Raw genomic sequence first — 27,916 nt, 5'->3', positions numbered from 1 at the left:
AAAAAAACAATGACGCCTGTGTGATAGCCATTAAACTGTTTCCACCCGTATTGTAGTGAAAGGTGGAGAAATACAGCGCATCCCTCCTCACTGAGCCCTCCGGCCATCCTCTGCAGTGAAGAGGACGTGTTGCAACCTGCCTTGGCAACCGCGGTTTCATCACCAAGGACAGCTCCCCTCATTCGCTTTCTTCATTCAAACAAAACATATTAAAAAAAAAAAATCGACAGTTTCCAAACCCACGACAACAGAGGAAAAACACACCGAGCCGTACTTACACTGTTCTGCTTTCGTAGACATTTCGTAGACACTTCGGGAATCATAAAACCGACACTGTCAATATGTTTTTTTTCTTTTTCCTCCCCGGCGTTGTGTTCCCCTCAGTCGTGAAAAAGTGAATATACCCCCCTTGCAGCCCAGGCTCGGCTTGATTGTACCACTCCGTGCGGTGGATTTATTCTGGTTAACGGCGCTACAGTCGAGTCCGCGAGGCTTCTGCGGAATTAAACCGAGCTCCCATTTTATGAGTCAGTTTGATGATGACTGGAGAATTTTGTTTTTTTTCACGCCGAGAGAGGGATCTTGATCCTCAGCTGCCACCGCACACCTTGCCAAATGGACTGATCCGGCTTTGACAAATTGTCATTCAAGAATTCGAACAACCCTGTCGGTGTTTGAGCTGATTATAGGAGGAGAAAAACCATCCACTCTCGCGCATTTTGCCTTAATATTCCTATGTATTTTTTTATTTTTTTTCTCTGTGCTTCATATAGGGGACTAAACATGCAACAGATGGTTGTCACATTGTCATAACCATAACCATGACGTATGTTGATGGCAATTTATATTTTAACACGGATTCTTTTTTCTTTTTTTAATTTTTGGAAAATTTAGATTTTTTTTTTTATTGTTTATAATTTGCAATATTTTCTCTTTTTTTTTAGTGACGAGGAAGGAATTCAAGGCTAGTTTTAGGCCTATATTCCAACCTTTATTCCTAATCATTGGAGCATTTAAGATTTTTGGTTTTAAAGGTCCCTAACTGAATTCTCCCAATGCAAGTGAAAGATAAACAGACTTCAGATTCCACAGCTAGAGAGACTGACAAGCGGGACCTTTCCCACTCAGCCGTGGTTTGTGCCAAAAAACTACTGGAGCATTTCCATCTGATCTCCAGCTGATAAGGAACAACATCCTGTCTCTGGACTCTGCTCCTAGAATGAACCTTCTGGTGTTTAAATACACATTATATGCATTTTCCAAACATCACTGTCATCATGCTGACTGTTTGCACCCAGATCAGCCTATATGGTTTATATAAATAAAAGATAACACATCAGATGGAATATCACACTCTTTATACAGGGGAACAGTTTCATTCAGTTTCATTCATTTAACAGTCTTTTATAACCTTTTACACATGTGAACGAGCTTCATACACTAATAGTGCATGTCTTTCTTCTTCTTCTTCTTCTTCTCCTCCTCCTCCTCCTCCTCCTCCTCCATGCAGATCAGTCAGGGTTGTGGAGGTGGTCTCTGCCGATAGACTGGGATGTGGTGCATGATCCATCCAACCGGGGCCAGGAGAGTCACAGCAAACACAGACATGGTAAAGAGAGATTGCTGTGAGAAAACCATTGAAGAAATAAAGAGAAATGGCTGATTAATAGACACTCATGCATTTTGGAATCAAACTATACATCTGGATAAAGGAAGATATTAATATCCCCAAGCACACACACACACACACACACACATTGAAAGCACTATAGGCCTTACTGTCTGTCCCTCTCCTGACATCATGTGCAGGTTGACTGGAGAGGACCGAGGCTCCTGATCTGACGTCTCATCAGATGATTCAACAGTAGGCTAGCTCCCATTTCCATCTTCCTACCATCAAACCCCCTCTGTCCCCTGGCACTCTGGTATTCTTCACTCCAGCCAGGCTTTGTAAAAACCCCTCTGCACGTCCCTGAGGACAGCTCAGCAGATTTATAGCGGCATAAACACCGGGCACTGTGTTTCACTTCCATCGTAGGATCCCTTTACAGAGGCTAGAGCTTTGCACTCTCTTATGGATAAGAAATGAATAAAACATCTCTCCCGCTCTGCAGGCTGGGAAACACAATTCGCTTGAATTCCTCGCATTAGAGGCAGTAAAGTGATCACAGATACTGGCTTCTCAGTCGAACTTTGTTGTGCTGTTTGGAGATCCATTGGCACCATGGTCTTTCATACATCATTCAACCAACCATGGGATCTCTTTCATTCAACCTCATTTATAGAACAACTACGACACAAAGATAACTGGTTCCTACCACTGGCCCGATCTTATCCTTGGGCGGCTTGCTGTAGATGCTTGACCTGTGATTCTGCTGAGCGGCCTTCATCTGAACCGTGGACCTGGTCAGTGCGGGACGCCTAAGAACAGAAAACATCCCTCTGCTCGATCCTGTGCGGCTGACACAGTCGCTCTGCTCTACTGGAAGTCAGTGTTTCTCTGGAAAGTTCTCTTCACATCCTGTGAGATAATCACAGATAGTCGCCGCTTTCATCGAATTCCCATCGCTGTTCCTGGGAGGAGTTTCTGCCACGGGTCAAAAACACTAAAGTAAACATCAACAGGCTGACCAGGCTCATCAGGATGACAAATCTGGCCTCCTCTGTGGGACTGAGCTTCAACACCCACTGACTCAAAATAAAATAAAATAAAATAAAATAATACACCATTACACCTGTCAGACAATAGTAGAACTAGATCATAATGAACATGCAACTGTTGTTTTTAATTAAAGCTTGAGCAGACTCATCCTTAGTTCATCATATCAAATAAGCAAATTAAATTTAATTGTTTTATCAAATTACAAAGGAGGATTCAAAGTCAACAACAGACAACAAAGCCAACATTACTGCAAACTTTAAAAGTTACAGCATACCTAGATGTTTCAGTCATTCAGAAGATAAAAAGAGCAAAGACGAAAATAGAATCACTGGTTACAGCAAATAGTCTGCTCTATAGGTCTTTATATAGAAGTGACACAGCCCAAGTAGTTCACATACGCTTGTGATAGATGGCATATTTTGACAATGGATTATGTGAATTACATCATACAATAGAGTATTAATGATAAAAAGATATCTATGGGCCAAGACCAGCTGGTGCAAAATGAGTGGTGAGTCTAATGTTTCAGTGCAGAGAAAGACAGCAAGGCCCAGGGAAAAAAATAATTGGGCTCAACCTCATAATGGCGTTGTGGTACAAAATACATCTAAAATATAAAATAAAACCATCCACATCTTGTCAAAAGCATTACGTCTACAGTACTTGTGTAACATGTTAGTCACTAAGTCTTATCAGAGGTTTAGAGGCCCGCACTACATTAGATGTATTGTGTCGCCCTCAACTGGCGGTCAGTGGAACTTCAATCAGCTGTAGCTCGAGCCAACTCTTCTCCCTGCAGGCCAGAGTATACTTAACCACATAATAAAGTAATAAACTTTAATTTCCTTTATTATGTACTAGTATTACGCGAGTCTGCACCTCGTTGGGTTTGGGTATGCGTCCGTCCTTCTGCAATTAACACTTACAATTAACTAAATTGTAAAATAATTCGTACAGGAATATCTAATAATTTATAGAGCAGGTCTGTTGGAGATATATAATGTCAAAACTACATAACGGACAAATGTTAAGACTAATTCCAACAGCAGCCAGGTGAAGGAGGCAAAATAGAGAATGAAGAGTCTGTTGACGTTCTGTTCATGCCCATGTTGTAAAGCGCCATTCTGTAGATTAAATAGAATAGAATAGAATAGAATAGAATCAGGGGTGTAGTGGAGGGTAAACCCAGCTAAACCCAGTTTTCTCTGGGTTTTTTATTTGCGCAATAGAGTTGATATACTTTTTTAGGCTACCATAAACTTGTATTGCCTAAATTCATAATATACATCATAGTAACTAATATCAAACTGATGCAAGTTATTTGAAGATATGGTATTTTGAGGGGGGGGGGGGACATAAATTCGTACTTTAATTTAAAAATAGAATAGAATAGAATAGAATAGAATTCAGACAAATTCAGCTCAATTGTCAAGGTATATGATAGCCTGAACATGTAAAATGGCTAGAGGACGTTTGCCCAGCACACAAAATAGGTTCATAATACTCACTGCCATAAATGAACCGCTAGAGGGCGCTCGCAAATTTGTTATTGCATAGTCTGCCTGGAGTACTGTCGGGCCTCTTCACCGAGCTATGCAAGGTGTCAAGCTAGCCAGAGATAGACTGAAAAATACAGGAAGTCAGGTGATTTTGCCTCCAAAATAAAAGCGTAAAATTTGTCATGAGTGTCTGGAGGTGGTTTTCTCTGGCTGAGTTGGCCTGTACCAGCAGCTGTCACAGAGCTCTAGGTTAAAATGGACTTTTTCGTGGAAGAATATATTCTGGTATATGTTTAGTGCTAGAATGTTTCCTTGTGTATTTTTGCAGCCGGCCTACCCATTGCATAAATGGCATCTTGCAATCTTGCATAACCCTGTATTACTTTGAATATATGCAGTGGAAAAGACTGTGGAATATGCTGTGGGAAAAAAATATTTATTTGAGTAATTTTAAGTCACCTCGGATAAGCGAAACGCCAAAAAATAAATAACATATAATGGTTTTATTTTGAAAATCATGACCGGAAGTCCTGTGTTTTATTTTGGCTAGCTTTACACTGGTGGCGTTGGGATAGGCCATAACAACCACCCAACAAGGCGTTGTGCTACTAAGGGGAAATACCTAACCGAACCGAGAACAAAAACGGTTTTAGTTTAGTTCTAATTGTGGGGAAAATACAGAAAATCCACCGAAAAGTCGATGCAAGTGAGAATTGTAGCAGATTAGAGATCAACTGTGGCCGTTGACGTCGAGCCGTGCGTAATGAACTGAGTTGGAAAAAGAAGGTGTTGAGCTGCATTTTTTTTCTCTCTGCCAGGGACAACTTGGGTCGGGAGTACTGGGTGAACTACGAGGTGATAAGAAGAAGAAGAATGCACAAAACGCCTTCGACTTTGTGGTAAATATATTAAACGCCAGCTTTTCCACAGTTGCATCGCATCCTGCTCGAAGTAAATTGCTGCTTCCTATGGGTAAAGTCAAAGCGACACAGCAGAGATAGCCTACCCTAGCCTCTTAGGATATGCTACTAATTACAGGGCTGTTGTGAATATGATTCCTCTAGCTAGGCTGTGGCGACATTTTTGGAGAATTGTTTATATTTTCATAAGCTGAGACAAACATTCCACTTATTTTTTGCTCTTATAACCACTTTTACCAAGGCTTCCGCTGAGCAACGATAGCCTACTCGTAGCCCTAAGAGCAACAATAGCTCCGTGATCCTAGGCTACTAACAAAGCCTTTGTAGCTGAAATGATTTTTATATACGCTGTTTACTTAAGGAGAGCAACATTTATTTTCTTTCCAGTAGGCTATATCGATGGAAAAGTGCGGCTTGAATGTAGATTTTCATGTAGCGGATAAGCCTACATGTTGCTGTTTATTGCTACTGTGTCAAATAGTTGTTGATAGGTTGTGCTATGGCAACAATGTAGCCTGTCATCTGGCTATTGCAGTTTATAGCCTACTTGTGGTGAAAGGTTCCCTCATTTGCTTATCAGTGTCTACCCATATTCAATACAAATGTAGGCAGTTTAAATGGAAGTGGGCACCAGTAATTGCTATGGGTTTTATTAATTTGCTATACTGAAGTAGGAATCCTATCTTGCTCATTGGCTACATTATTACTCACCTACCCCAGATAAGGGACTTTTTTTCATATTGTCATCCTATGCAGTTTTAATATTCATTGTGTTCGTCAACAGTGCACATTTTGTTTTTTGGTGTCATCATTTTAATGGCGAGGAGCCATATGCACAGCGTCCCTATAAGTGGTAATCCTTGGGTAATCTCACTGAAATTCTGGTTAGGCTCAGCATTCTGCACAGCCTGTCTTCTTCTGAAAGGTAGCCTATTAGTGCCTGCCTGTCTCTTTGGTTTTGAAAAGGTGCATTGGCTGTGCTCTGGAGCGTTTAGGTTGCTCATTTCACCAGGTTGTGTGTCAGTGCTCCAGGGCCATATAATCACATGTAATTATTGGAGTTACATACTCAGGAGTGCATGAGAGGCTCTGTGCTTGCAAGTACTTGCCTTGGAGCACTTGTATGAGCTGGACTTTGGCCTGAATGCTGTTTACACTGGCCAGTCCGATGGAGAACTCAACAAGGAGCATTAGAGAGCCCACTTAAAAAAAGCTCTCATTGTTTCCTGAGCTGCCATTCATTCTCTGGAGATAGACTGTCTGGCTGTGTTTGTATAGTCATTAAGTGTGTGCGCACTGTGCATTTCTTTATTGAAAAGTTTCCCCTGTTCAGTGTTGCTTTGCAACCTGACCCAGAGCACATCCTTCATTCTCTTTGTCCCATCAGATATTGTCATCTCTTGACCCAAAGGTCAGGACACTAAGGAAACATTTTGAAGCAGTGCAGGCAATGTTACCTATGATATAGGCATGGCATTTGACACCTTTCACAAAATTTGCAAATAACACTCACCGTGAAGACAAATTTGTTGGTCATTACGGTTGGTAATGTCAAATTGTAAATTTCATGTGTTGCTTGTGTATCATGGCCTTTAGAGCTAGAAATTTGAAGCGTCTGACAAGTAACTCGGTGAAATGCCAAATGCAGCACTATGGTTCACATTGTTGGTTGACACGGGATAATCCAGAGGCTCCCCACCATGAGTCATCATGGTGACATTAACACTTTTGTTTCCTCTGTCTGTCTTTGTCATTTCTGTGTGTTTCTGTTTTCTAGTCTATTCTGATAGTTTCCTGTAGCTCTCCTGGCAGAGACTGTAATCAGTTGAATGGCCGGATTCACTGTTACACTGATTGGCCTGATTGGCACAAGCATTGCAGAGGTAAGCAGTCTGCTCTGCCTCTGAGTTTTGTCTCTCCGGCTATCTGTTCAGACGAATGATGACATCATTATTATTTTAGAGGGGAGTAATTTATTTTGTTTCGTTTCCGCCTGTGGTCCATATTCCATTTGTGCGACTTGCTGTGGGATCTGTGCAGACACATCAACACTGCGGAGGTCACTGTCAGTGTTGGAATGTTCTGGTTTCTGCTCCCCGCTGCATTGCTTATTATGACCCTTTTAGAGCGCCTATGATTGTATCAAATATCCAAAGAGTCACACAGTCTATAATTACCGTCTCAGGCAGTATTTTTGTCCAGCTTGGCCAACTCTCCCTACTGGTCATTTAACAGCTTATGTGACAGCAGAAACCGTAGGAGTTTTATACACGAGTGTTTTATGCTCCGACATTTATCATGAGCTGTGACTGTAACTAGGAATTAGTTGACAGATAATTGGGGATTGTAATTTTAGTGGTATTAATTGGGCAAGACCCCCAGATTATTAGGCGATTCCTTAACAATCAGTCATCGTTCTCTCCTGATATTTGAGCACAGAAAGTAAATTATTCGCGTTTCCTCTGGGCTTAGCATGATGGGACATCATAAGCTAATAACATGTTAACAATTGACCTGAAATTGTCTAATAAAAATTCCCAATAGTTGAAATTAAACGTAAGAGCTGCGTATTTGTGAGAGCTTTGACACATTGAGAGCACTTAAAGCTACTGTGTAATTTTAGAAAGGGAAAGTGTTGTGGGAATATATTTCTGTATTTCTGCTGCTGCTGCTGCTGCTCTTTCATTCAGGCACTTACTGTGACATTGGCATGGTGATTGCTCTTTCTAAAAAGATTAGGGGCCGTGTCACTGTTCTTAACAAAGGACTGTAAAAGGCAGTGATTTCATCATCGCTTCATTCATAGGATTTTCTCAGTGGGTCCGGAGAACTCCTCAGTACCCAGGTTTTTTGTGCCATTTGAGAATGACGGTGTGAAAGAAGCACATGGTGTCTCAGGTATGAAAAAAAGGCTTGGGGTGTTGTTGCTTTTTAGATTCGTAACTATTATGCACAGTATTACAGAAAGGCTAGCAATGGGAAACTTAATTTAGTTAAATGGTACAGTGGTCTTGATAGGACATCTTATCTTTATAACTACTGCCGGTCTGATTCAAATGGATGGCTGTGTGTCTATTTACTTAGCTGAGTTGTGGCATGGGGTGATGGGCAGCAGTACTGATCTCTTTAGGTCTGCAGCTGCACTGGAATAGGAGTGTGTGTGGCTGAAACTTTTGGGAAGTGGATAGGAAAGGAGAACCAGGCACCAACCTATTCCCTTTTCTCTAGCCATGATGAAGAAATCCATATAAATGATTGATAAAGTGACTTGACTGTCATTTGAATAATACATCGGTCCTGTGCTTGTGCCAAGCGTTTTTGTATGGTAATGTGCTGTGGGAGGCTGGAGGTCTGTCTGTTATACCTCTGCAAGCGGCTGATTTAAATAAAATGATCCAGACAACTGAGGCAAGGTGAGCAGTTTGAAGGCTGTGTGTGTGCATGTGTGTGAGAGAGTGTATGTGTGTGTGTGAGAGAGAGAGAGCGCGAGAGAGAGAGAGAGGGAGAGAGATGGGTGGGGGTGGAAAGACATAGAGCCTTTCTGCTGTCACCTCTCATTAGCGACACATACTCCAGCTAGGCCGGCCTCTGCCCTTGCAGTCTATGGCACTGCCCTCCTTTGCTCTCACCCCGAACTCAACAGACCAGCACACTTTTCAGTCTAACCCACAGAAACGCCTCTTTATTTCTCAGCATCAGAAACATTATGTTGGAGATGCTTCTTATTGAACAGTGTGAGTGCTGCTCGGGTCTCAAGGAAATAGCTGTCCTAAATTATGCTTTTAGAATTCTGCACTGCAGCTGAAGTTAAATTTGGTTCACTCATTTGAATGAGTTTAAGCTGTGGGTCTGTGTAGCTGGGAGTCAGTGTATTGTTCTACTGATGTGATGGTTGTATTGTTTTATTCTGCTCTGCTCCTTGGAGGACCCCCACCCCCTTTTGTAAACAAGACAGCATATCTCAAGGGCTTCCTCCTCTCTCCTACATATTCAAATTCAATTTCTAATTTTGTCCAAATGAATTCCCTGTGAAGATTGGCTTATTTAAACCAGTCTAATGAAATAAAGATCAACCAACATTTTTATTGGAGTGTTCCAGTGTGACTGCTCGGTCTGGTGTGTGTGTGTGTGCATGTGTGTGTGGGGGGGGGGAGTAAGAGGCTGTGGTTTTCCATTGAACCCTTGGGAGGCTGCTTAGAGTGCTGCTCTACAGGGGCAGACACAGTGATTTATTAGTATGGTAGGCAGAAAAAACTAGCAGTCTGAGATAAAGCAGATCTCCCATCACACTCCAGTTCTCCGCCCGGCCTGGCCTCACCTAGGAGAGAGACAGAACGTATACATGTGACTGTTTCTGCATTGAGTTATTTAAAGGTCGAGTGCAATGAGAATCACATTACCCAATGGTAATGTTTAACAAAGGGCGTATAAAGTTACCCAAACTGTCAGTGCTGTGGAAATTTGAGAAGCTATCCCTCTGGTTTGTCAGCAGAATCAAAGATTTTGATATCCAATCTACCTTCCTGTATAAATGACGTCAAATATTCCCAGATTTTAATGAATGCCCCGATTGGTTGACAGTATGCTTAGTTAATGAGGTGCACTGTAGTCTGTCAGACAGTAGCTAGGGACAATATGAAAGAGAGAGAGGAGAAAAGCAACTGAGAGACTGCCTGGGTGGCTGGCAAGAGCAGGCTGGGGTAAAATGACTATTATGCGGTCTCACTTCTCTCCTCATCTTGAACACAGGGTTTTCAATATATTGATCATGTTTTGGCGATGCGCCGGGTAAATTATCGGCCGCCCAGATAATCTTATTCTTAGATTTCATGTGATGTGATGCACTAAGCTGGCTTTTAGTTTATAAAACAACAAAGTAATGATGTGAAGATGTAATGCTGTCAAGCACTGATAGCGTTTTAGTGAACTACAACAACTGCAATTCATTACAGCTGATGCAGTGCATAGTTGGATCATTGGATCTGTGCCGACATTAACTGAATAGAGAGGCAAAGTTTGAAAAATAGCCTAGTGATGGACTTCAGTAATAATCAAATGAGAGTGTAATAGTTGGCTGCTGTTATGTTAAGATAGCTGCTAGCCTCTAATTGATATGATATGAGCTTGTTAAATGAAATGTCAGTTGCAGCCTAAATATAGCCTACTTTAGTTACACACGACTGGAAGAAACATCAACGTTATTATTCATCAGACTAATAAAGTTAAGTGGACAAGATGGGCAAACACCAAGGGAGCAAGTCTGTGTGAGTAAGGCAGAGACTGAGACAGAAGGAGGGAGAGGGAGAGAGACCTCGGAGTTGATAACCCTTGGCTTGTACTTTCTGTTTAACATGGAATTTGACATGTGGCATTTAAAATATTCCAAACATTTCATTCATGATTTTTACAGTTTGTTGTTGTTATTTCCCCCCCAAAAAAAGAAGATACTTTAGCACCGATTGTACTGTGAATGTTGGATGCTTTTGCTTCGTAAATGATGGCCAACAAAAAATGAGTGCTGCCGTGCATGTTGAGAAGGCCACACCCCCTTAACCTACTGAGAATCGGCTGAGCATAGAGAAAGGGGCACTAAACCAGTTATAACAAATTAGATGAATCATCAGGAACTGAAGAGATGACACGCCTTGCATTAGAAATTCATAGCAAACCATTCCTGACTGAATTAAAATCATTGCAATGGATATTTAAGGTAGGAGAAATAACTTGATTTTTGCCTCACAGAATTACAAATCATGCCGTAATCCTGGTTAGCCTAGGTTAACCTATCTCTGCATGCGCATAGTGACTAGCGTTTCAGAACTGAAGATAGCAAAACTGTTGTGTCAAACACAGCAGCCAAGAGCCAAGAGATTAAAGCAGGGTAAGGCTACAGTAGGTTTCAGGGTCAAACTGGAGCTTGGGGTGTAAAGAAATGCTGTGTGGGATTTGGGCTAGGAGCAAGGCAGAGTGGGTTGTGCTGGGTCGTGCCTCCCTCCTCAAATCACCGTACATCTGCATTAGATTTGTTGTTGACTGCCAGTCAGCGTTTCCTGAGGGCCAGGCAGAGGAAGTCTCTGTTAACTTAAGTCGCCGTGGAGGATTGTAGGAGCCCAAACACACAGTCTTCAGATGAGGAATGTCACACTAAAACAGCTCTCCAAACAAAATTTCTAGAATTTCAGGCCTCTAAAAATGCCAAGGAAGCTATGATTCATGTTTGTACTGAAAATCAATGTGGCTAAAACAATGTGATAGATAATGATAGATGTCCCTCCATTCAATTTCCTCAACACCAACACCCCTGGCCATTCATTATCGGTGACACAGAGTCCAAACAGACCGATCTCATCATGTCCTAATCCCTGTGAGGTGTTACTCAGCAACATTTAAAATCCAATCACTCAGTGACCAAAACACCTCCCTTGCTTTTTTTTTTCTTTCCTCTTTCATCTTCCTCCTCCCAGGTATGGCAGGCTGGGGCTGGAGCTCTGAGGAGGCTTCAGAGGACCCGTGCCTGACCCACTGCGCTGCCGGCTGAGGATCGAGAGGAATACTTTGCCTGAGCAGAATGACTCAGCAGGAGGGGGGACCCCCATACAGCAAGTGAAGAGAACTGAGGATGGGTGCCAATGGATCCAGCTATCCACACTCATGCTCCCCTCGGATAGGGGGAAATGCACAGGCGCAGCAGACTTTTATAGGTACGTCTTTATACTGTGGATTAAGTAACTGTATTGTCATTAGTTGCATACTTGAAAGTCAGCTCTGATTGATGATTCTGTATTTTCAATTAGCAGATGATAAAATGTCTTAATTTTACAAGAATCACTGTCAGTCAAATATGATTTTTTCCCCCTCACTTCTGAAATGAATGTGACGTGTGTCTGCTTTGCTTGACTGGAAGTGTTCAAGCTGTATTCCATTCGATTTTTATTTTCTCTGGCACTTCTCACTGGGAACTGCTCAATCATGCATCCAGCTGTCTATGCTAATTCCAGATTCAGACTCCTAGCATCAATCCCTCCTTTATTAGTGCTCACTGGAGGCCTAAAATGTTATTGATAGCCATTTCTGAGTGGCTGCCTGCGAATTTGTTCTCCTTTGGAGCAGTGACTTGGCCCCTGAGCCCAATTTGTCCCTGTACAACTTTTTTTATCCTCTTCAAAGGTTTCGCAAGTGATCACATCATATGCAGCTGGTCAGTATCAGTAAGTAGGGCACAGCCTCAGTAGCTATCATAGCTCATTTTTCCCAAACAAGCAAAAACACAACCACCGACAGCATTACCTCTAGATTCACAGGAGAATTTCCTTAGCCTCGTGTGTATGCCACCTCCTGGCTAATTCCTGTAACAGCCTGCACCGTCAGATGCCACCATGTTCTAATGATGTGGCATCTCTGCTTGGAGTGAGGCACAGTGGGGGTCCAGCATGGCCACACTGGCACTTTCAGCGGTATCAGATTAAGCTGCTTCCATGACAACTAATGGTGTAAAAGGCACATACTTCTGTACATGAGGGCTAGTGAGCTAGTGAGCTAGTGCCACTGACTTCTACAGCTGACACTAATGCATGAAAAAGCAGTGCATGTGGTTTTGCTTCTCTCTCCCAGATGGATATTATGAATTATTAGGATTGACAGATTATTAACAAAGAGCCAGGTGTCCAAGATGTAGTGGGTTGTTGTTATTATTATGTGCTTGGTAACTTGTGATGTGATTATAATGAAGCTTTTTATCTTGTCTGCTAGCTACCAGTTGGAATGAGAGCTAATTTGGTGTCACAATGGTTGTGTGTCCCTGTGACCATAGGCTGCTTGGTAGAATGACACCATTTTTAGCTGCGACCAACAGCTAGTATAAGTCGCTAGCTCACTCGGTCGGTCGGACGGTACCAAAACTTTGGGTTGGTAAAGGCCAGAGATCCTTGGTTCTAAACCCGAGTGAGTCAATTTAGCACCAAGCTGGTCGCAGCTTATCACAAATTATGTGTTTGTTTTATTTCATGGCATGACAGCTAGGATAAGATACCATGATTTGCATTCACTTCAGTTTCAGCAGTGTTGTTGTTACATTGAAAAGATAATGCTGGGCTGCAGCTTGCATATTACTTATGTCTGCTAGTCTGAGGTGTTCATGTACCTGCGTGCACTGAAAAGATGTCTGACAGACGGGTTTTGTCCGTGTGCTTCCAGATACATGTGTTGGTCACTCGCCTACATATAGGTGTACGAGCCCATGCTGTACGATATATAGTGTATATTATGGAGTGTTATTCATTGGTTGTAAGAGATAACTTGCTCATTACAAGGCATATTAGGAAGCTTATTGGGTACTACTAAATTATCAGTATCCACTAGAATCCTTCTGTTTCATGGCCCACTGCTGATGTTACATTTTGGCCTGCGGCCCTCAGTGCCGGAAGGGTTGGACAACTGTTTCAGAGGTGTATGTGCATTTTAATAAATGCCTGTTGAACAAAAGACCCCAGCTTAATTCCACTCTCCCAAGTTGATTTTTTTTCTCTGATATTTTTTGTAGCCCTGTAGAAGAAACCAGATTATCTCTGCAGCCCCTCAGACCTCGGAGGTTTGCTCTAAACTGGGGAGTTGCTTCGCCGAGCCGGCCCAGGCCAAAGATGATTCACAGTATTAGAATGATTACTATGTGGGTCACAGTGATGGATGTTCAGAGAAGGGCAGGCATAGAGGATCTCTTTGGCAGAGCTTCCTCTGACGTACGAGTCCCTTCTCTCATGCCAGAGATGACTGCTATTGAGTGTAATTGATTTGGGCTATGTATGCGAATAGACTGAAGTTCATTAAGTAGTACAAAGCAGGACAAAGTCTTATTTGAGCTAATTGGGCTCTGCTGATGCACCATACTGTGGTCTAAAACAAAACAAAATAAGGATTATCTCTGATTTTTTTTTCTGTTGAATTAGATCGAAAGGCTTTGGTAGCTGGATCAGGATAGTGTGTGTTTGGCCTGACTGAGCTGGCCTCACCACGGGGGTGGTACAGACAGATTGTGTTTCTAGCAGTTTGCCCTCCAGACTAAACACAAGTCAAATTGAAGTTATGTTAAGAAATTCATGTCTGACCAGGAGAAGACTATTTCTTTTATGAAAACATGCTATGTATATTTGGTATATGTTAGGATTTTTGTTTGTTTAAACACACAACCTAAATATCTAATGAAGCTAACCTGTGTGTGTGTGTGTGTGTGTGTGTGTGTGTGTGTGTGTGTGTGTGTGTGTGTGTGTGTGTGTGTGTGTGTGTTCATTCCAGGAACCTCGTCCTACTCTCAGCAGGGCTATGGCTGGGAGTCTAAGTTATACAGTCTGGAGCACGGCCATGAGCGGCCCACAGATAGGAAAAAGAAGAGCCTCGGTCTGGCCACGCTCAAACGGAGGTTCATCAAACGGAGGAAGTCCAGCCGCTCGGCCGACCACGCACGGCAGATGCGTGAGCTCTTGTCAGGGTGGGACGTTCGCGATGCCAATGCCCTAGTGGAGGAATTCGAGGGCACGGCTGCCCTCAAGGAGCTGAGCTTCCAGGCCAGCCTGGCACGTGCAGAGGCACCCAGCCTGCAGCGGGATCTGGCTGCCCTCTACCAGCACAAGTACTGCACCGATGTCGACCTCATCTTCCAAGATACTTGCTTCCCAGCCCACCGGGCCGTCCTGGCTGCCCGCTGCCCCTTTTTCAAGACCCTGCTGTCCTCATCCCCCGGCTACGGAGCAGAGGTCCTCATGGACATTGAGACGGCTGGCATCGATGTGCCCATGTTCTCTGCCCTACTTCACTACTTGTACACAGGGGAGTTTGGAGTGGGCGGAGCGGAGGATACCAGGCTGCAGAATGTGGATGTACTGGTGCAGCTGAGCGAGGAGTTTGGTACACCCAACTCCCTAGAGGCGGATATGAGGGGGTTGTTTGACTACATGTGTTACTATGACGCACTGCTCAGCTTCTCCTCAGACTCTGAGATGGTGGAGAGCTGTAATGAAAGAGGGGCTGTAGCACCAACAGGGGTCTCAGGAGGCAATGTGGGGCCAGGGACCCCAGACGAGGACCTTAGGGCCCATAAAGCCGTGCTCTCAGCCCGTTCTCCTTTCTTCAGGAACCTTCTGCAGAGGCGCATCCGCACAGGGGAGGAAATGACGGAGCGCACATTGCAGACTCCCACCCGCATAGTGCTGGATGAGTCCATCATCCCACGGAAGTATGTGCAGGTTATTCTGCACTGCATGTACACAGATGTGGTGGAGCTGGGGCTGGTGCTGCGGGGCAGCCCCTCTGCAGGCAGCCTCGGGGAGGTGCAGGCCCTAGTGTCCGGGGGCCGGGGGGCCAGCACACGCACCGAGGAGGCCATGGAGCTCTACCACATAGCTCTCTTCCTGGAGTTCAGCATGCTGGCTCAAGGTAAAGCATAAATAAACACACACACACACACACACACACACACACACACACACACATACACAGCATATTAATGGCACTTGTGGTGCTTGTGAGCATAGTCGGCCTCAGGGTTCAGTTTGAGTTAATCTCAGAATCCCTTCATAATATGTCCACTGCATGAGTTTCAATGATACTAGGGTTTCATCCACTAGGAAGAATGCTATACAGCCTTAAATCCTCAATTTCAGCTGTGGAGCCTGTATCATGAATTTCAAAGTCAGTTTGTCACTCTAGGCTGTTATATTGACAGTGTCAGTTTCCCTGTGACTCATTTTTATGAAAATACATTACAAGTCAGCAAAGACTCCAGATGGCCTAGCTCAATCTCTCCCTCCATACATTTGTGTATTTTGTTTTCTTGCACCCATTGTCTTGATATGCCGACATCTCTTAAAACCAGATTGTGCAAATCTCAGCATATGTCTGTGCAGACCAGGCTAGTGTAAATGATGGGTGTTAGAGCTGTGGCTGCCAGTAACAGATTGATATAGGCAGGAGGGTTTGTCCATGTCTCCAACAGCAGGCAGCTCAGCTCCTGTCAACACTTCATCACTGGTGTATCTATCATCAGTCGACATTGTCTTTTTGACTGCTGTCACTGTGGAAGTTGGAGAATGACCCCAGTAATACACCAAAGGTTGCAGCCAGAATGTGAGCTGAGGGAGTCACGTTGTCATTATCACCTCCTCCAAAGTGGCATGTTTGAGCACTGTTTATTTTCTTGTGCACAAAGATCAGGTTCTCTGTTATAGGTTTATATAGTTCACAAACATGGATCTTCTCTGACTAACTGATTTGGATCAGCTTTGGAATATGAAATAGCTGAACTTGCCTATTTCACACATACACACAAATATATCCAAGAAGTGCTGCTTTTGGCCCATCTGTCCTAACTACTCAGAGAGGTTTTATTACTTAACACAATTTTTCAGGTTGTAATGTCTCTTATCATGTCCTTTGCCCATGCTCTCTTTCATATAGCCACAAGCATGGGCATGGAACTGGCCTCTGTTAAGCCAGAGAAAGACAACAACACACATCCTGCCAGACAGGAAGCTGCAGGGATAAACTGCCGACAGCAGACTTTAAAAACTTAACTGGCACATGCTGCACTCCACAATAATGAGCATTCATAAATGCTGCTACTAGCACAGGGTTTGAATTCTGGACAGCACCTGAATTGACTGTATTGACTGAAGAGCAAAGAATCAATCACTCTTTAAGACCTGCGCAATGATCTGAATAGCACTGCACACTGGCACACACACAGCTGGTTAGACACCCCCTCCAAACCCCCTAGCTCTAGTGTCACTCTCAGGGTCACTCAGGCAGCTTAAGCCGGCAAGTAGGCAAATACTGTCATCCCCACACACCGTCACCTCCTCTTCCCTCCCATCCCCCCCTTCAACAAGACCCTACTCCGGGGTATTTTTATCCCCTCTCCTCCCTCTCCCACAGAGCTGCGCAGCTCTAATCAGTTCCCATGAAACCCCAATGTGGAATGTGGTGAGATGGTTGAGGTTGACCCAGTGTCACTCTATCAAAGTCTCTTCTCTTTGGCTATACTGGAACTCCCTGTCATTACCCTTTTTTGGGCTCTTTCTTACGACCCTTTTTGCTCCAAAATCCTGTGCCTTCCCAAGTGTCAAATGAGCTCAGCACCTGTGTTGATTTCCAAATGACAAATTTGCCTGAGCTCATCCCACTGCTGGGGATTTCAGTAGCTGTCATGCCTGTTGAGTTATCACAGGAGGCAGAAGAGAGGCTCATGTCAGGGGTCTCATGTGGAGGGAGCCCTCTTATCTGTCACACTCTCTGCCCCCCTCTCCTCCTCCTCGACTCCTGTCCCCCTGGCTGTGTGAAGTTTTGGCCCATGGGAGGTTTTTCGGGAGGAATAGGTAACAGCAAGAACTGAAAGGCTCTCTGTCATTCTCCCTTATTAAGTCCCAAGATGTGTAAGATCCCTCTATTACTCCCTCTCACTCAAACACCACCAATATTAAAAGCCTTATTAATTTTTCAAGTGCACCGCAGAGAGGATAGCTAGTTGGTGTGTTTCAGTGTGTGCCTAGTAGTACCTTCTCTCCCTCCATGCACACTGACTGACCGTAGCTTTCAGTGCCCTTTCACTCTACTTTCAGGGGAACGTAGTGACTCAGCCAGCTCAGACCACATTTCTTTCTCTCCAGAAAATGAGTTCCCTTTGTTCCTGGACAGAGCATCAACTTATCTGCTCGCTTGGAATGTGGCCTCAGACATCAGGCGGTCTTCCTTTTTTTGTTTTGGCCTATCTTCTCTGTGTTTGGACTGAGCGCTGCTCTGTGTTGAATAAAGCCCCAGTCCTTGAGTGATCAGACATGATTCACATCCACTGCGTTGTTTACAGGCCCTGAGTGCAGCCGATGTTTTAAGTGGCTTTGGAAACCGTGTGTTCCATAAACACGGAGCTCCAAATAATAACAGCACACGTCCCTCTAAGTTAGTATAGTGTAGTGCTGAACGGGCTGTTGCCGTTTCAGCCATTGTGTTGATATTCTTGTCAGTCGGCTAGGCTCCAGTGAATGCGGTGTACCACCCGGGGAGAGTTGGGGGAGGGGTGGGGGGGCTTTAGTATTAGATATAATGCTGATTCTAATCTCCAGCTCATAATAAAAGTGCCGCGTTTTAAAAGACTGACTGGTGCTGTGAATTCTAATGGGCTAATGGGGAACAGAGCCGTCTGCTTTCCTGTGCCACTGGTCCCCACTTGGGGAAACCGTGTGTGTGTGTGTGTGTGCGTCTGCCTTCAGGAGAGAGCAGAGATCAGAGATGCAAAGGTGAAAGGATGAAGCAAGCGAGAGAATAGTGTCTACAAGAAAGACAGCACAGGGACAAGTAGCGGAAAGGGAGGCGCAGATGTGAGGAATCCATTCCCTCTTCCAATCTGTTTATGGGAGATAAAAAAAAAGGCAAAGTGCCTGGGTCCACGTTTCAACTTCATCTGTCTTCTTAACGACGCAGGATTTCCACCCTGCATTTAAAACACTGCAGGGGTCTGCTTTGCATTTCTGTGACTTGCTATTAAAAGTAAAGAACCCCAAAAGGGGAGATGCATCTTAAGTGTGTGCGCGTGCGCATGTACGTGTGTATGTACATTATTGCTTACGTGTGTGTGCGTGTGCGTGTGTGTGTGTGTGTGTGTGTGTGTGTGTGTGTGTGTATCTCACAAATGTGTGCGTAGTGGTTGGACGGATAGGAAGCTTCGAATTCAAAAGTGAGAGCATTGCTGGAGTCATCACTCTCAAGTCTGGCGTCCAATTTCCCAGAGTGCATGTTCAAAGTGGTGGTTTGGGGGCGGAAAGGCAGCTCAGATCTCCTACTTTAAGATAAGAGATTCCCAGAGGAGCGGTCCTACCGGCAGCTCTCACCCAGCCAGGAGCTGATGGACAGGACAAGCCTGGGCCGGGGAAGCTGGCAGGCCTCTATGTCAGTTCAAAGCAGCTCTGACTGGACGTCAGTCAGGCTGACTTTATCTCCATCATCGTCAGTTTCCTTTTAAAAGTTTTTGATCAGAGATCAGACTTGGAGCAAGAGAGCCATTGAAGCTCTGGCTTGTTAGGGATTGACTTAGTTTGACCTAACCAAGTGTACATTCATCTGTGTTGGTCAGATGTTGTTTTAATTCTGTCCAAATAGTTCCCTCTTTGCATGCTCTGAGTTTTTCGAGTTTGAGTGCCAGTGTAGTCTGATTTTTTGAAACCTCTGTTTTTTTTAAATGGCTAGAGCAGCAGGTACATAATTCATAAGCCTTCTGTGCCTTTTTAATGTATTTTTGATTTGTGCAGACGAGTGTGTTCATGTTTGCAAGGTGTGTGTGTGTGTGTGTGTGTGTGTGTGTGTCTCCGCGCGCGCGCGCACTCGGACTGGGAGCTCATTTCCTCAGGCTGCTGTGTTTACTTAGCATGGTGAAGGGGAGGTAGCTTGAGACTGAAACACATGAAAGTATCAAAGGCATTTCTGTGGGTCGGTGTGTTATAGAGTTAAACCACTGCCTGCTGTTCTGGTATGTGCTCTGATTTAGGAAACACAGTAAGGAGGGTGTGGGGGCTAATGGAGGAAGACTCCCTGGGTCGGTGAATACGAGTCAAAACTACTGATGGTCTTGCAGTGGCTTCAGAATGACTCCTTATGGTTTATTGGATTAGTTATATCATTCAATTATATCATTCAATTGTGTAGAATTCCTTATAGCTTTTTTATATGACATATATTCCTGAGTTTAATGTCATGCATTGCTTTTTTGCACATTAACAGTTATAGGCTATGCCCATAGAGAGATTTGATTGAATATCCGGCCGAGGCATAAATTGTTAAATTGCCTATCTGTCTGTCTTGTCGGCTCTCCCAGGCTGTGAGGACATTGTGGTGGAAAGCCTGTCTCTGGACTCGCTTGTCCCCATCCTGAAGTGGAGCTCCCAGCCCTACGGCTCCAAGTGGGTCCATCGGCAGGCCATGCACTTCCTCTGTGAGGAGTTCAGCCAGGTGGTCTCCTCCGACGTCCTCTATGAGCTCAGCAAGGAGCACCTACTGAATGCCATCCAGTCTGACTACCTACAGGTAAGGCAACCGGACATCACCTTTCAAACTGTTGTCACCGTGCCCAAGACGCGGAAGCTCATGTCACCTGGAAAGCTCACATTTCATGGGGTTTTTTGTTTGTTTTTGTAGTTGTTCTAAGTTAGATTTTCAGCTCTTTGTAATTTTCACACAAGTCAGCAGGTGCCTGACTTGTTTCCTGTGATTGCTGGGTGAAAATACACAAATGCATAAACACAATCTCTGTCTGTCTCTCACACACACACACACACACACGCTCACACTCACTAACTCAGGGTCTCCAGAGTTGAGTGAGACCATTCCCTGGGGGAATTGCCTTCAAACCCAGAACCTAATCGAAGCTGAGCTGTCATCTGCTCTGCCAAGCTCCTCGGGCATCAGACCGGATGGTTGAGGTGAAGCGTTGTAATCCAACCAGACAAACAAACTCCCCAGCCAGGCTTGAGCTGCGTTGTGGCGCAGCCTGAACATACTGCATCCTCACCCTATCCTCATTCAACAGCTTCCCGTTTCTGTTCCTTGCCACAGTATCTAACCTTGTCCTAATAATTCTTGTTCACTTTCCCGTCTTTCTTTCTCCCTGTCCTCCATCTTTTCTCTCTCTCTCTCTCTCTCTCTCTCTCTCTCTCTCTCTCTCTCTCTCTCTCTCTCTCTCTCTCTCTCTCTGTACCTTGGTCTCATTCACAGGCGAGTGAACAGGACATTCTCAAGTACGTTGTTAAGTGGGGCGAGCAGCAGCTTATTAAGAGGATGGCAGACAGGGGTAAGATAATACACTCTATAATTACCCTCTGAGCAGCCCCCCTAATGGCTCTCAGAAAATTACCCACTTACCAGAGCCTCCAAAATACACTTAAAAGCACTATAAAAAGGAGCCTAACTTTACCCTGGAAATGAAGACGCCAGGAAGTGGCTTCTTAGTGTTTGCTCATATGTCTTTGTGTGCTCTGACCTTATTAGCACTCGTCTATTGTTAGGTTTATGGTCAAGGTTGTTAGTCATCATATTGTAAGGGGAGTGTTTTAGAAAGCTAAACCAAACAGCGGTGAATAGAATATTTATCCACCATAGTTTGTTTAATTGAATTTGGATGAACCATGTGAAAAAGAACCAACAGGTTGACTTAACAGCATGAAAAGCCTAGTCATGGTTATATGCACCATATAAAAAGGCTGCTAATGGTTATTCATGTCTGTGTTTACCCAGAGCCCAACCTGCTGAGCGGCACAGCCCACAGTGTGAACAAGAGGGGGGTGAAGAGGAGAGACCTAGATGTGGAGGAGCTAAAGGAGATCCTCTCCCCCCTGTTGCCCTTCATCAGAACTGAGCACATCCTTCCTGCCAACAGTGACGTCCTTGCTGACGCGGTTAGTACTCCTTGACTGCCTTTTCTTAGCTGCCGTGTGTGTGTGTGTGTGTGTGTGTGTGTGTGTGTGTGTGTGTAGTTGAATGATGATGTCCTTTATAAACTGAGCATTAATCCACCCCATCTACCCTGTCCACAGCTTAAAAGGGGCCTGATTAGCACTCCTCCTTCAGACATGCTGCCCACAGCTGAGGGGGGGAAAGCCAATGCCTGGTTACGGCAGAAGAACGCTGGCATCTATGTGCGCCCCCGCCTGTTCTCTCCTTATGTGGAGGAGGCTAAGGTACGACTCACTTCTGATTTAGGCAAAGCAGGAAGCAGTGGATTATCTCTGTCCCATATAGCTATCATCAAAGAGAGCAGAGGTTCTATGAAGAGGGCATGCCAACCATTAACAGCCTTGGGGAAATTTGTGGTCCTGTTCATAGCTCAGAAGTGCTAAAATCATCCATGCCTAGTTCTTACTATGCATACTCACCACTTTTAATAGTTGTTTTCCATCCTCTTGACTGATTTTCAATTTTATGTCCATTTACACGCTTGCTTAGTAACTTTTAGGCCCTCCTACCACCATGAATATTTATGACCATATCTATAGACCAGAGATGAAGTGCCGATCAAGTGTAACTAATTTGCATACTCACTCAGTCCCCTTGAGTTGGATGTATGAGTCCATTTATTAGGAGTTAAGATGCAACTCACCCTCTCTTGTCTACCTGTTCTCAGTCTGTGCTTGATGAGATGATGGTGGAGCAGACAGACCTGGTGCGTCTACGACTGGTGCGCATGTCCAACGTCCCAGACACCCTCTACATGGTCAACAACGCCGTGCCTCAGTGCTGTCACATGATCAACCACCAGCAAATGGCTAGCAACTCAACCACAGCTCCATCAGTGGTGGCCAATGAAATTCCAGGTAAGAGGATTGTTGAGGAAGCTGCAGGGTGAGGGGCGTCAGGGTGACCTAGCTGTCAGAGAGACTGTCCTTCAACCCAAGGATCTGGGTTCAAGCTCTCATGATGGCAAGCACCCACCCTGCTCAACTGTCCTCGAACCAGACCCTGAATCCTGACCAGCTCTAGAGGCGCTGTTCTGTGGCTGATCCTGCCCAAGACAATTTTCCCACTGTGATCAATAATATATCAAGTTATCATATTATTACATGATTATTATTTAATGACAAAGCTGGTAAGATTTTCAGTCTTGACTAGGAGTTCCAGCTCACTAGACCCTAGGCTTGATAACTTACCTAAGATACAGTCTGTATAGGGAATAAAGCCAACACCAACACTTGGCCCTGTGTGTGCATTTGACGTGAACATGAGGTCATGTACTCCTAGTGAGTGTAAAACTAATCCGAACCCAAATGGGAATTTGGGGCACTCACAGAGGTTCAGTTCACGCACTCACAACATTACAGTCACTACTCGTGTTAATGATCACCTGGTTGCCGCCAGCCCACGCAACCCTTGGGTATGATTGCCCACTGCTGTCCCGGCACCTCAATTAGCCCTTTGTTGAGTAGCCAACCTGGTCTTCGATAGTTTCAGTTCAGTTAATGTGTTTTTGTGGGGGTTGCTATTTCTTGGATGGCAGAAAAGCCTTACATCAGTTTCTCGCCCTCAACTGTAAACCTAACACTACCCACAATACTAACTTTCTACAGTTTCCCAGAAGGCCTGTCATAACATCTGGTCACTACTGTACTGATGTGCTAAGCTTCCAGTATCCATTTGGTCTATTAATGTGTGTGTTTATGCATGTGTCTTTCAGTGCCTCGGCTGTCGGTGGTGAAGGAGATGATCCGGAGGCTGCAGGAACTGAGGCACACAGAGCAGGTCCAGAGGGCCTATGCCCTCAACTGTGGCGAGGGAGCCACCGTCAGCTATGAGCTGCAGCTGCGTGTGCTGCGAGAGTTTGGTCTAGCTGACGGAGCCACGGAGCTACTGCAGGTGAGTTGTCCCCAGGGGCTAGAGGGAGAGGATTGGGCCAAGGATGGGATAATAACAGGGCTGGAAAAGCAGCAGAAAACAGATCTCGAATATTCCCAGGCAGACAGATCTTGGGACCAAAAAAAAGGCTTTTTTTGTGTTACATAAAATCTATGTGCTGGTAAATTTAAATATATTTCTCTGTTTTTCTCCAGAACCCTTACAAGTTCTTCCCCGATGAACGGTTTGGAGATGAAAGTCCAATTCTGGCTCTGCGCCAGGTGGGTCGTTGTCGGGTAAACAGCAGCCCAGCCATGGACAGCATGTTCACAGAGCTGGAAGGGCTAGCAGGCTTCCATCCTCCTCTACCTCCTCCACCTCCCCCATACCACCCCCCTGCTACACCCAGCCATGCCCAGCTCAAGGGGGCCTGGCGACCTCGTGTGCCCATGCCGACCCCCACCCGTTCCTTCTCCTACCCCTGCAACCGCACCCTGCTCCAGCGCCATGCAACCACCAAGCATGGCAGCTCAGACTACTCCTCTGTGCCCAGGCCCCAGCCCCCAGACTGCACCAACCCACAGGCTATGGGCCGAGCCTTGCTTTCAGACCAGCAAGCGGTGAGTGTGTGTTACTGTCCTTGTGCTGCTGCTGTGTTTATTCAAATACAGCTGCATGGATTTGGGCTGGGATCATCTGCAGCTGAATTGTTCAGTAAAGTCATGAATTTGTTTGTGTTTCCCAATCCAGATGAGCATGGAGCCTGTGATGAGGGAATTTATGCCCGACATTGCACTGGGCGTCTCAGTCATGACCTTGAGGGAGCAGCACATGGCGGAGATGGACAGGGAAGGTCCCCACAGTCCCATGGGCCCCTCAGGCCACCACCTGCCCCATGGGCCCTGCCCCTCTGCCCGCCTCAGCCACAGCCATGGTCCTGGACATGGCCACTCCTGTAAGAGACACGCTCCTGAGCCCAAGCTGGAGGCCCAAGCCGAGTTCCCTGACCTGTATGACTTCTCCTGCCGACCTGCAACCCCGACCTCCACTCACCCTCTGCCCTCCTTTGCAGGGCCAGACCTCTACAGCCACAGCTGCACCCCCTCTAGCTCCTTCCCACCCCCCTACCTTTCTGACTCTCAGCCCCAGGGCCACCCCCAGGGGCGGACTGCCCCGGACCCCCTACGGCTGGATGTCCTCAGTATGACCTCTCAGAGGCAGGATGGAGCCCTTGCCAGCCCCTCTGGGGCCCAGCCCAGGATTGGGCATATCCCAAGGGGGCGATCAAATGAGACAGATCTGACTCATGGCTTGGGCCATTTGCGCTCCCCCAGCGGAAACATAGATAGCTATGAGGAGAGGCACTCAGGCCCCAGGGAAGCCCCGGAGGAGATAGTTGTAGCTGGAGAATCATTAGGCTCTGGGCCCCTCCAGCAGCCTCATAGGAACAGTGTCGGCGAGGACATTGCCAGAGACCGCAGATCACCCAGCAAGCCTGACTACCCTTACAAGAAATCTGCACTTTAATCCCAGTTGAGGACCAGGGGTTGAGTTAAGAAAAGGGAAAATGGGAGGAGTGGCCCTCCACTGTAATGGATGGCAAAGCACTAATTTGTGTGTCTGCGTATATGTGTGTGTGTGCTCGTGAGAGAGAAGCAGGGAAAAGGGGTGGTCGATGGTTGCTATTTATAGGTTCTGTCCTTTTGTCCTACCTCTGTCACACTGTGCTATCCATCACACAGTCAGAGTATGGAAAGAGTGAGAGCTGTAGGTCAACAGTCGATGCGTGGAATTGATCTCTTCAAGCCCGCCTTAGTCCTGCTGGTTTAGAGCATGACTCAGGCTGTACTGGGATGAAGCATTGGTCTCTTGAGCAGGTAGTAAAGAAAGAGGTTAGCTCCACGCTATGTGAATCCTGCTTGAGTAGGTCATAACACTAGATGTAGCTCAATAATGAACTGATGGTTTAACAAAGACTGTACGTAGGCTCTATCGTCTGTTGATTTTTCACAGCATAGAACTGGGGCTGGATATGAATCTCAATTTACGCAAGTGAACAACAGCACGGTCTGGGACAGAGATAGCGTTGTGATAAAATCATATGTAAATATGTCTGACTGTATTCCTTCCTCCTTTGACTTGTATTTCCATTTCTTCCTGTAGCATTCCTATAGCAACTCACCTGACTAGTTTCCCCTTCCTGGCCCTGGCTCTGCAGTGCTGATGAGTAATGGGCCAAGGCTTGGTCACATGAGGCAGGAATTGGATCAGACAGGAAGTAGGTCGACAGAGCGTGTCATTCTCCAGTAACCCAGTCTTTCTGGGTTATAATTGTGTCCGGCGCTAACTATCACAGCCTCTGAGCCTCCAGCTCGGAGGCAGGAGCCTGGGGTTTTCAGAGACGGGGGAGGGGAGGATTGCGGGCAGGTTCATTACTGGGATACAGTGAAAAATACAAGGGTGCCATGGCAACTGACGTACAGTGGTCAAACGGAGTGCTGGGGGTTTGTTGGTCTTTTAGCTGAACAGGTGTGTGTGTGTGTCTGTGTGCAAGGACTAGTTAGGTACACACAGGTGTTTAAACAATCTCAGTACTGTACACTCCCATCTTTAGTCAGGTCTGTATGTACATATCAGCACTAGGCTCTGAGATGATTAACCAGAGGCTGGCCAGAGTGCAGTGGTCAATGTGCTAGAGCTCCCTGATCTTTCTCTCCAATAGCATCAAATGATCAAATCTAAAGCCTTAATCAATGCTTGGAATATTCAGTTTAAGCAACCTTTATTGAATCAAGTATGATGTCATCGTGATCACTACCCCTGTTAATCACTCAAGTGACTATTCTGTTCACTATTGACACAGACACCACAGCTTTTCTGGGGTAGAGGTGGGATTCACCGAACCTATATACCATGTATACATCTGGCCTCCATCTCGCCACCTCATGGGGGATTCTGGACGTGCATAGCCAGCGTTAATACTGTTAAAATACTGTTAAAGAGTCACAGCAGCTGTAGCTACAGAAACCTACAAGTACACACATGAAAGCCTGTTACAGCCAACAACTCGTTTTTCTTTCTATTAAACTGTCACACGAGAAACATTGCACTGTAGGAGCGACCCGTTTATTAGTTGAAGGGAAAAAGAACAAATGAATTTTGAACAAAAGGAATCTTTTATTGAAGAACAAGTTGGCGATTGCTGCCTCAGCATTAGCTGGTCATATCTCCAGTATACCACGGACATTGTATATAACGAATTGAGTTCCACATGTTCTGATGAATTTTTAATGGTTTCTATCACATTTTAGTGGTTGTTGAAGGTTTGTGTTTTTACTGTAGTGGACAACACTGTGTACTTGTCTCTGTCATGAAATCTCACTAAGAATGTGTGGTATAAATCATAAAGATTGTGTCTCAGAATCTATTTTGTCTTGTTCTTAAATGTCATGCATTTAGAGCAGTTTGTTCAATATTGTAGGTGGTGTGGATTACCATGTTTGTTTAGATGTATTTTTTTCCTATTTTTCTTTACTTTAAAAGTAACAGGAATATGTAGAGGATCTGAAGATATTAGCTCCCTGCTTAGTGGTTATGAAGTTGCCGGGCAGAAAAATCATTTTTCCATCTAGCTTGCTTCATGGGGAAAAAATGCAAAACTCCAGATTCCTCCCCATGTTCATGTTGGGTAGTTGTTTTATTTTCCAGGACAGTGTTCCATTGAATAAAAGTCCTTGTTTTGCTCTTTGCTGTAGAGAAGTCAGTGCCTTCCCCCGCCTGCGGCTGGGCTTTTATTGGAGAAGTGACTTTGATGTCTATGCAAGCTCTTTTCTACCAGCTTACCAGCCTGCATCAAATAGTTCTTTGAAAACTCATGTAGCTCGTTTTGTGTACATAGTATTATTATTTAGCACCTTTGAAATTGAACCATCTGAAATGTGTGATTGCTTGTGTTTGAATTTATAACAGGTACATTGTACTTGTATGGTATCATACAAACACTTTTGTAGATTGATATTAAGTTGCATTTAGTTTCACTGAATCTATTTTTCTACTGTCGCCTCAAAAGGTGCATAACAGTGGTAAACTTGGGCATCCTCAAAATAAACTGGTTTGATATTAAGGAATTCCATCGATTTCACTTGGGTTGTTTTGTGCATTAGAAACATGTAATTACTTTATTGTCAGGAATAATTAATCCACAAATAACAGTGATATTCCTTCACATCACTAGTTCAAGTTTACTGGTCAACATCAGAAAACCTGATTCCATGTAAACAGAGGAGCATTTAGCTCAGTCAAAAGATCGTACTTCACACATTCACAGGAATGCACATGGTTGTTTCCAAGTTGACCGCAGCATCGTGTTCATGTGAAATATTCTCTCAAGACACTCTAGGCAGACCACAAAACCTTTTTAAAGCATACAGTGCTGAAACAGTTTCTCTATTCATAAAAAAAAAAAAAAAAAAAATCAC

General features: G+C 44.9%; 3 protein-coding genes across 4 annotated transcripts in view; 1 reads left to right on the top strand and 2 right to left on the bottom strand.

Moving 5' to 3' along the window:
• unc79 (unc-79 homolog, NALCN channel complex subunit) overlaps window positions 1–300 on the bottom strand; it is a 33,104-nt gene extending 32,804 nt beyond the window's left edge. For both annotated transcript variants that reach the window (XM_071910986.2, XM_071910987.2), the window contains exon 1: window positions 279–300. In XM_071910986.2, the coding sequence (XP_071767087.2) occupies window positions 279–300 (22 nt within the window). The remainder of the gene's footprint in view (window positions 1–278) is intronic.
• A 1,041-nt stretch (window positions 301–1,341) lies between these two features.
• Window positions 1,342–2,525, bottom strand: LOC139920906 (cytochrome c oxidase subunit 8A, mitochondrial-like). The gene is made up of 2 exons (XM_071911009.2): window positions 2,319–2,525; window positions 1,342–1,623 (listed from the first exon to the last, which is right to left on the bottom strand). The coding sequence occupies exons 1-2, from the start codon at window positions 2,436–2,438 to the stop codon at window positions 1,516–1,518; spliced, it is 228 nt and encodes a 75-aa protein (XP_071767110.1). The 5' UTR covers window positions 2,439–2,525; the 3' UTR covers window positions 1,342–1,515.
• Window positions 2,526–4,742: 2,217 nt separating this feature from the next.
• Window positions 4,743–27,406, top strand: LOC139920885 (BTB/POZ domain-containing protein 7-like). Its single transcript, XM_071910980.2, has 11 exons — window positions 4,743–5,060; window positions 11,546–11,782; window positions 14,370–15,506; window positions 19,933–20,141; window positions 20,829–20,904; window positions 21,348–21,508; window positions 21,647–21,790; window positions 22,234–22,423; window positions 23,281–23,459; window positions 23,654–24,058; window positions 24,189–27,406. Exons 2-11 carry the CDS (start codon window positions 11,701–11,703, stop codon window positions 24,963–24,965), a joined length of 3,360 nt encoding a protein of 1,119 aa, XP_071767081.1. The 5' UTR covers window positions 4,743–5,060; window positions 11,546–11,700; the 3' UTR covers window positions 24,966–27,406.
• Window positions 27,407–27,916: the final 510 nt, after the last annotated feature.

The sequence above is a fragment of the Centroberyx gerrardi genome, chromosome 17 (genome assembly GCF_048128805.1).
Source record: "Centroberyx gerrardi isolate f3 chromosome 17, fCenGer3.hap1.cur.20231027, whole genome shotgun sequence".
Classification (NCBI taxonomy): domain Eukaryota; kingdom Metazoa; phylum Chordata; class Actinopteri; order Beryciformes; family Berycidae; genus Centroberyx; species Centroberyx gerrardi.
This window is presented reverse-complemented; position numbering and strand designations above follow the sequence as displayed.

Bases quoted from the DNA above. Each gene is read 5' to 3' on its own strand.
- LOC139920885 (XM_071910980.2), top strand. From the start codon at position 11,701: ATGGGTGCCAATGGATCCAGCTATCCACACTCATGCTCCCCTCGGATA. The intron at 21,791-22,233 runs GTACGACTCACT...ACCTGTTCTCAG, and splicing joins CTTATGTGGAGGAGGCTAAG to TCTGTGCTTGATGAGATGAT. The intron at 24,059-24,188 runs GTGAGTGTGTGT...TTCCCAATCCAG, and splicing joins TGCTTTCAGACCAGCAAGCG to ATGAGCATGGAGCCTGTGAT.
- LOC139920906 (XM_071911009.2), bottom strand. From the start codon at position 2,438: ATGTTTTCTGTTCTTAGGCGTCCCGCACTGACCAGGTCCACGGTTCAG. The intron at 1,624-2,318 runs GTAGGAACCAGT...GTTTTCTCACAG, and splicing joins AGGATAAGATCGGGCCAGTG to CAATCTCTCTTTACCATGTC.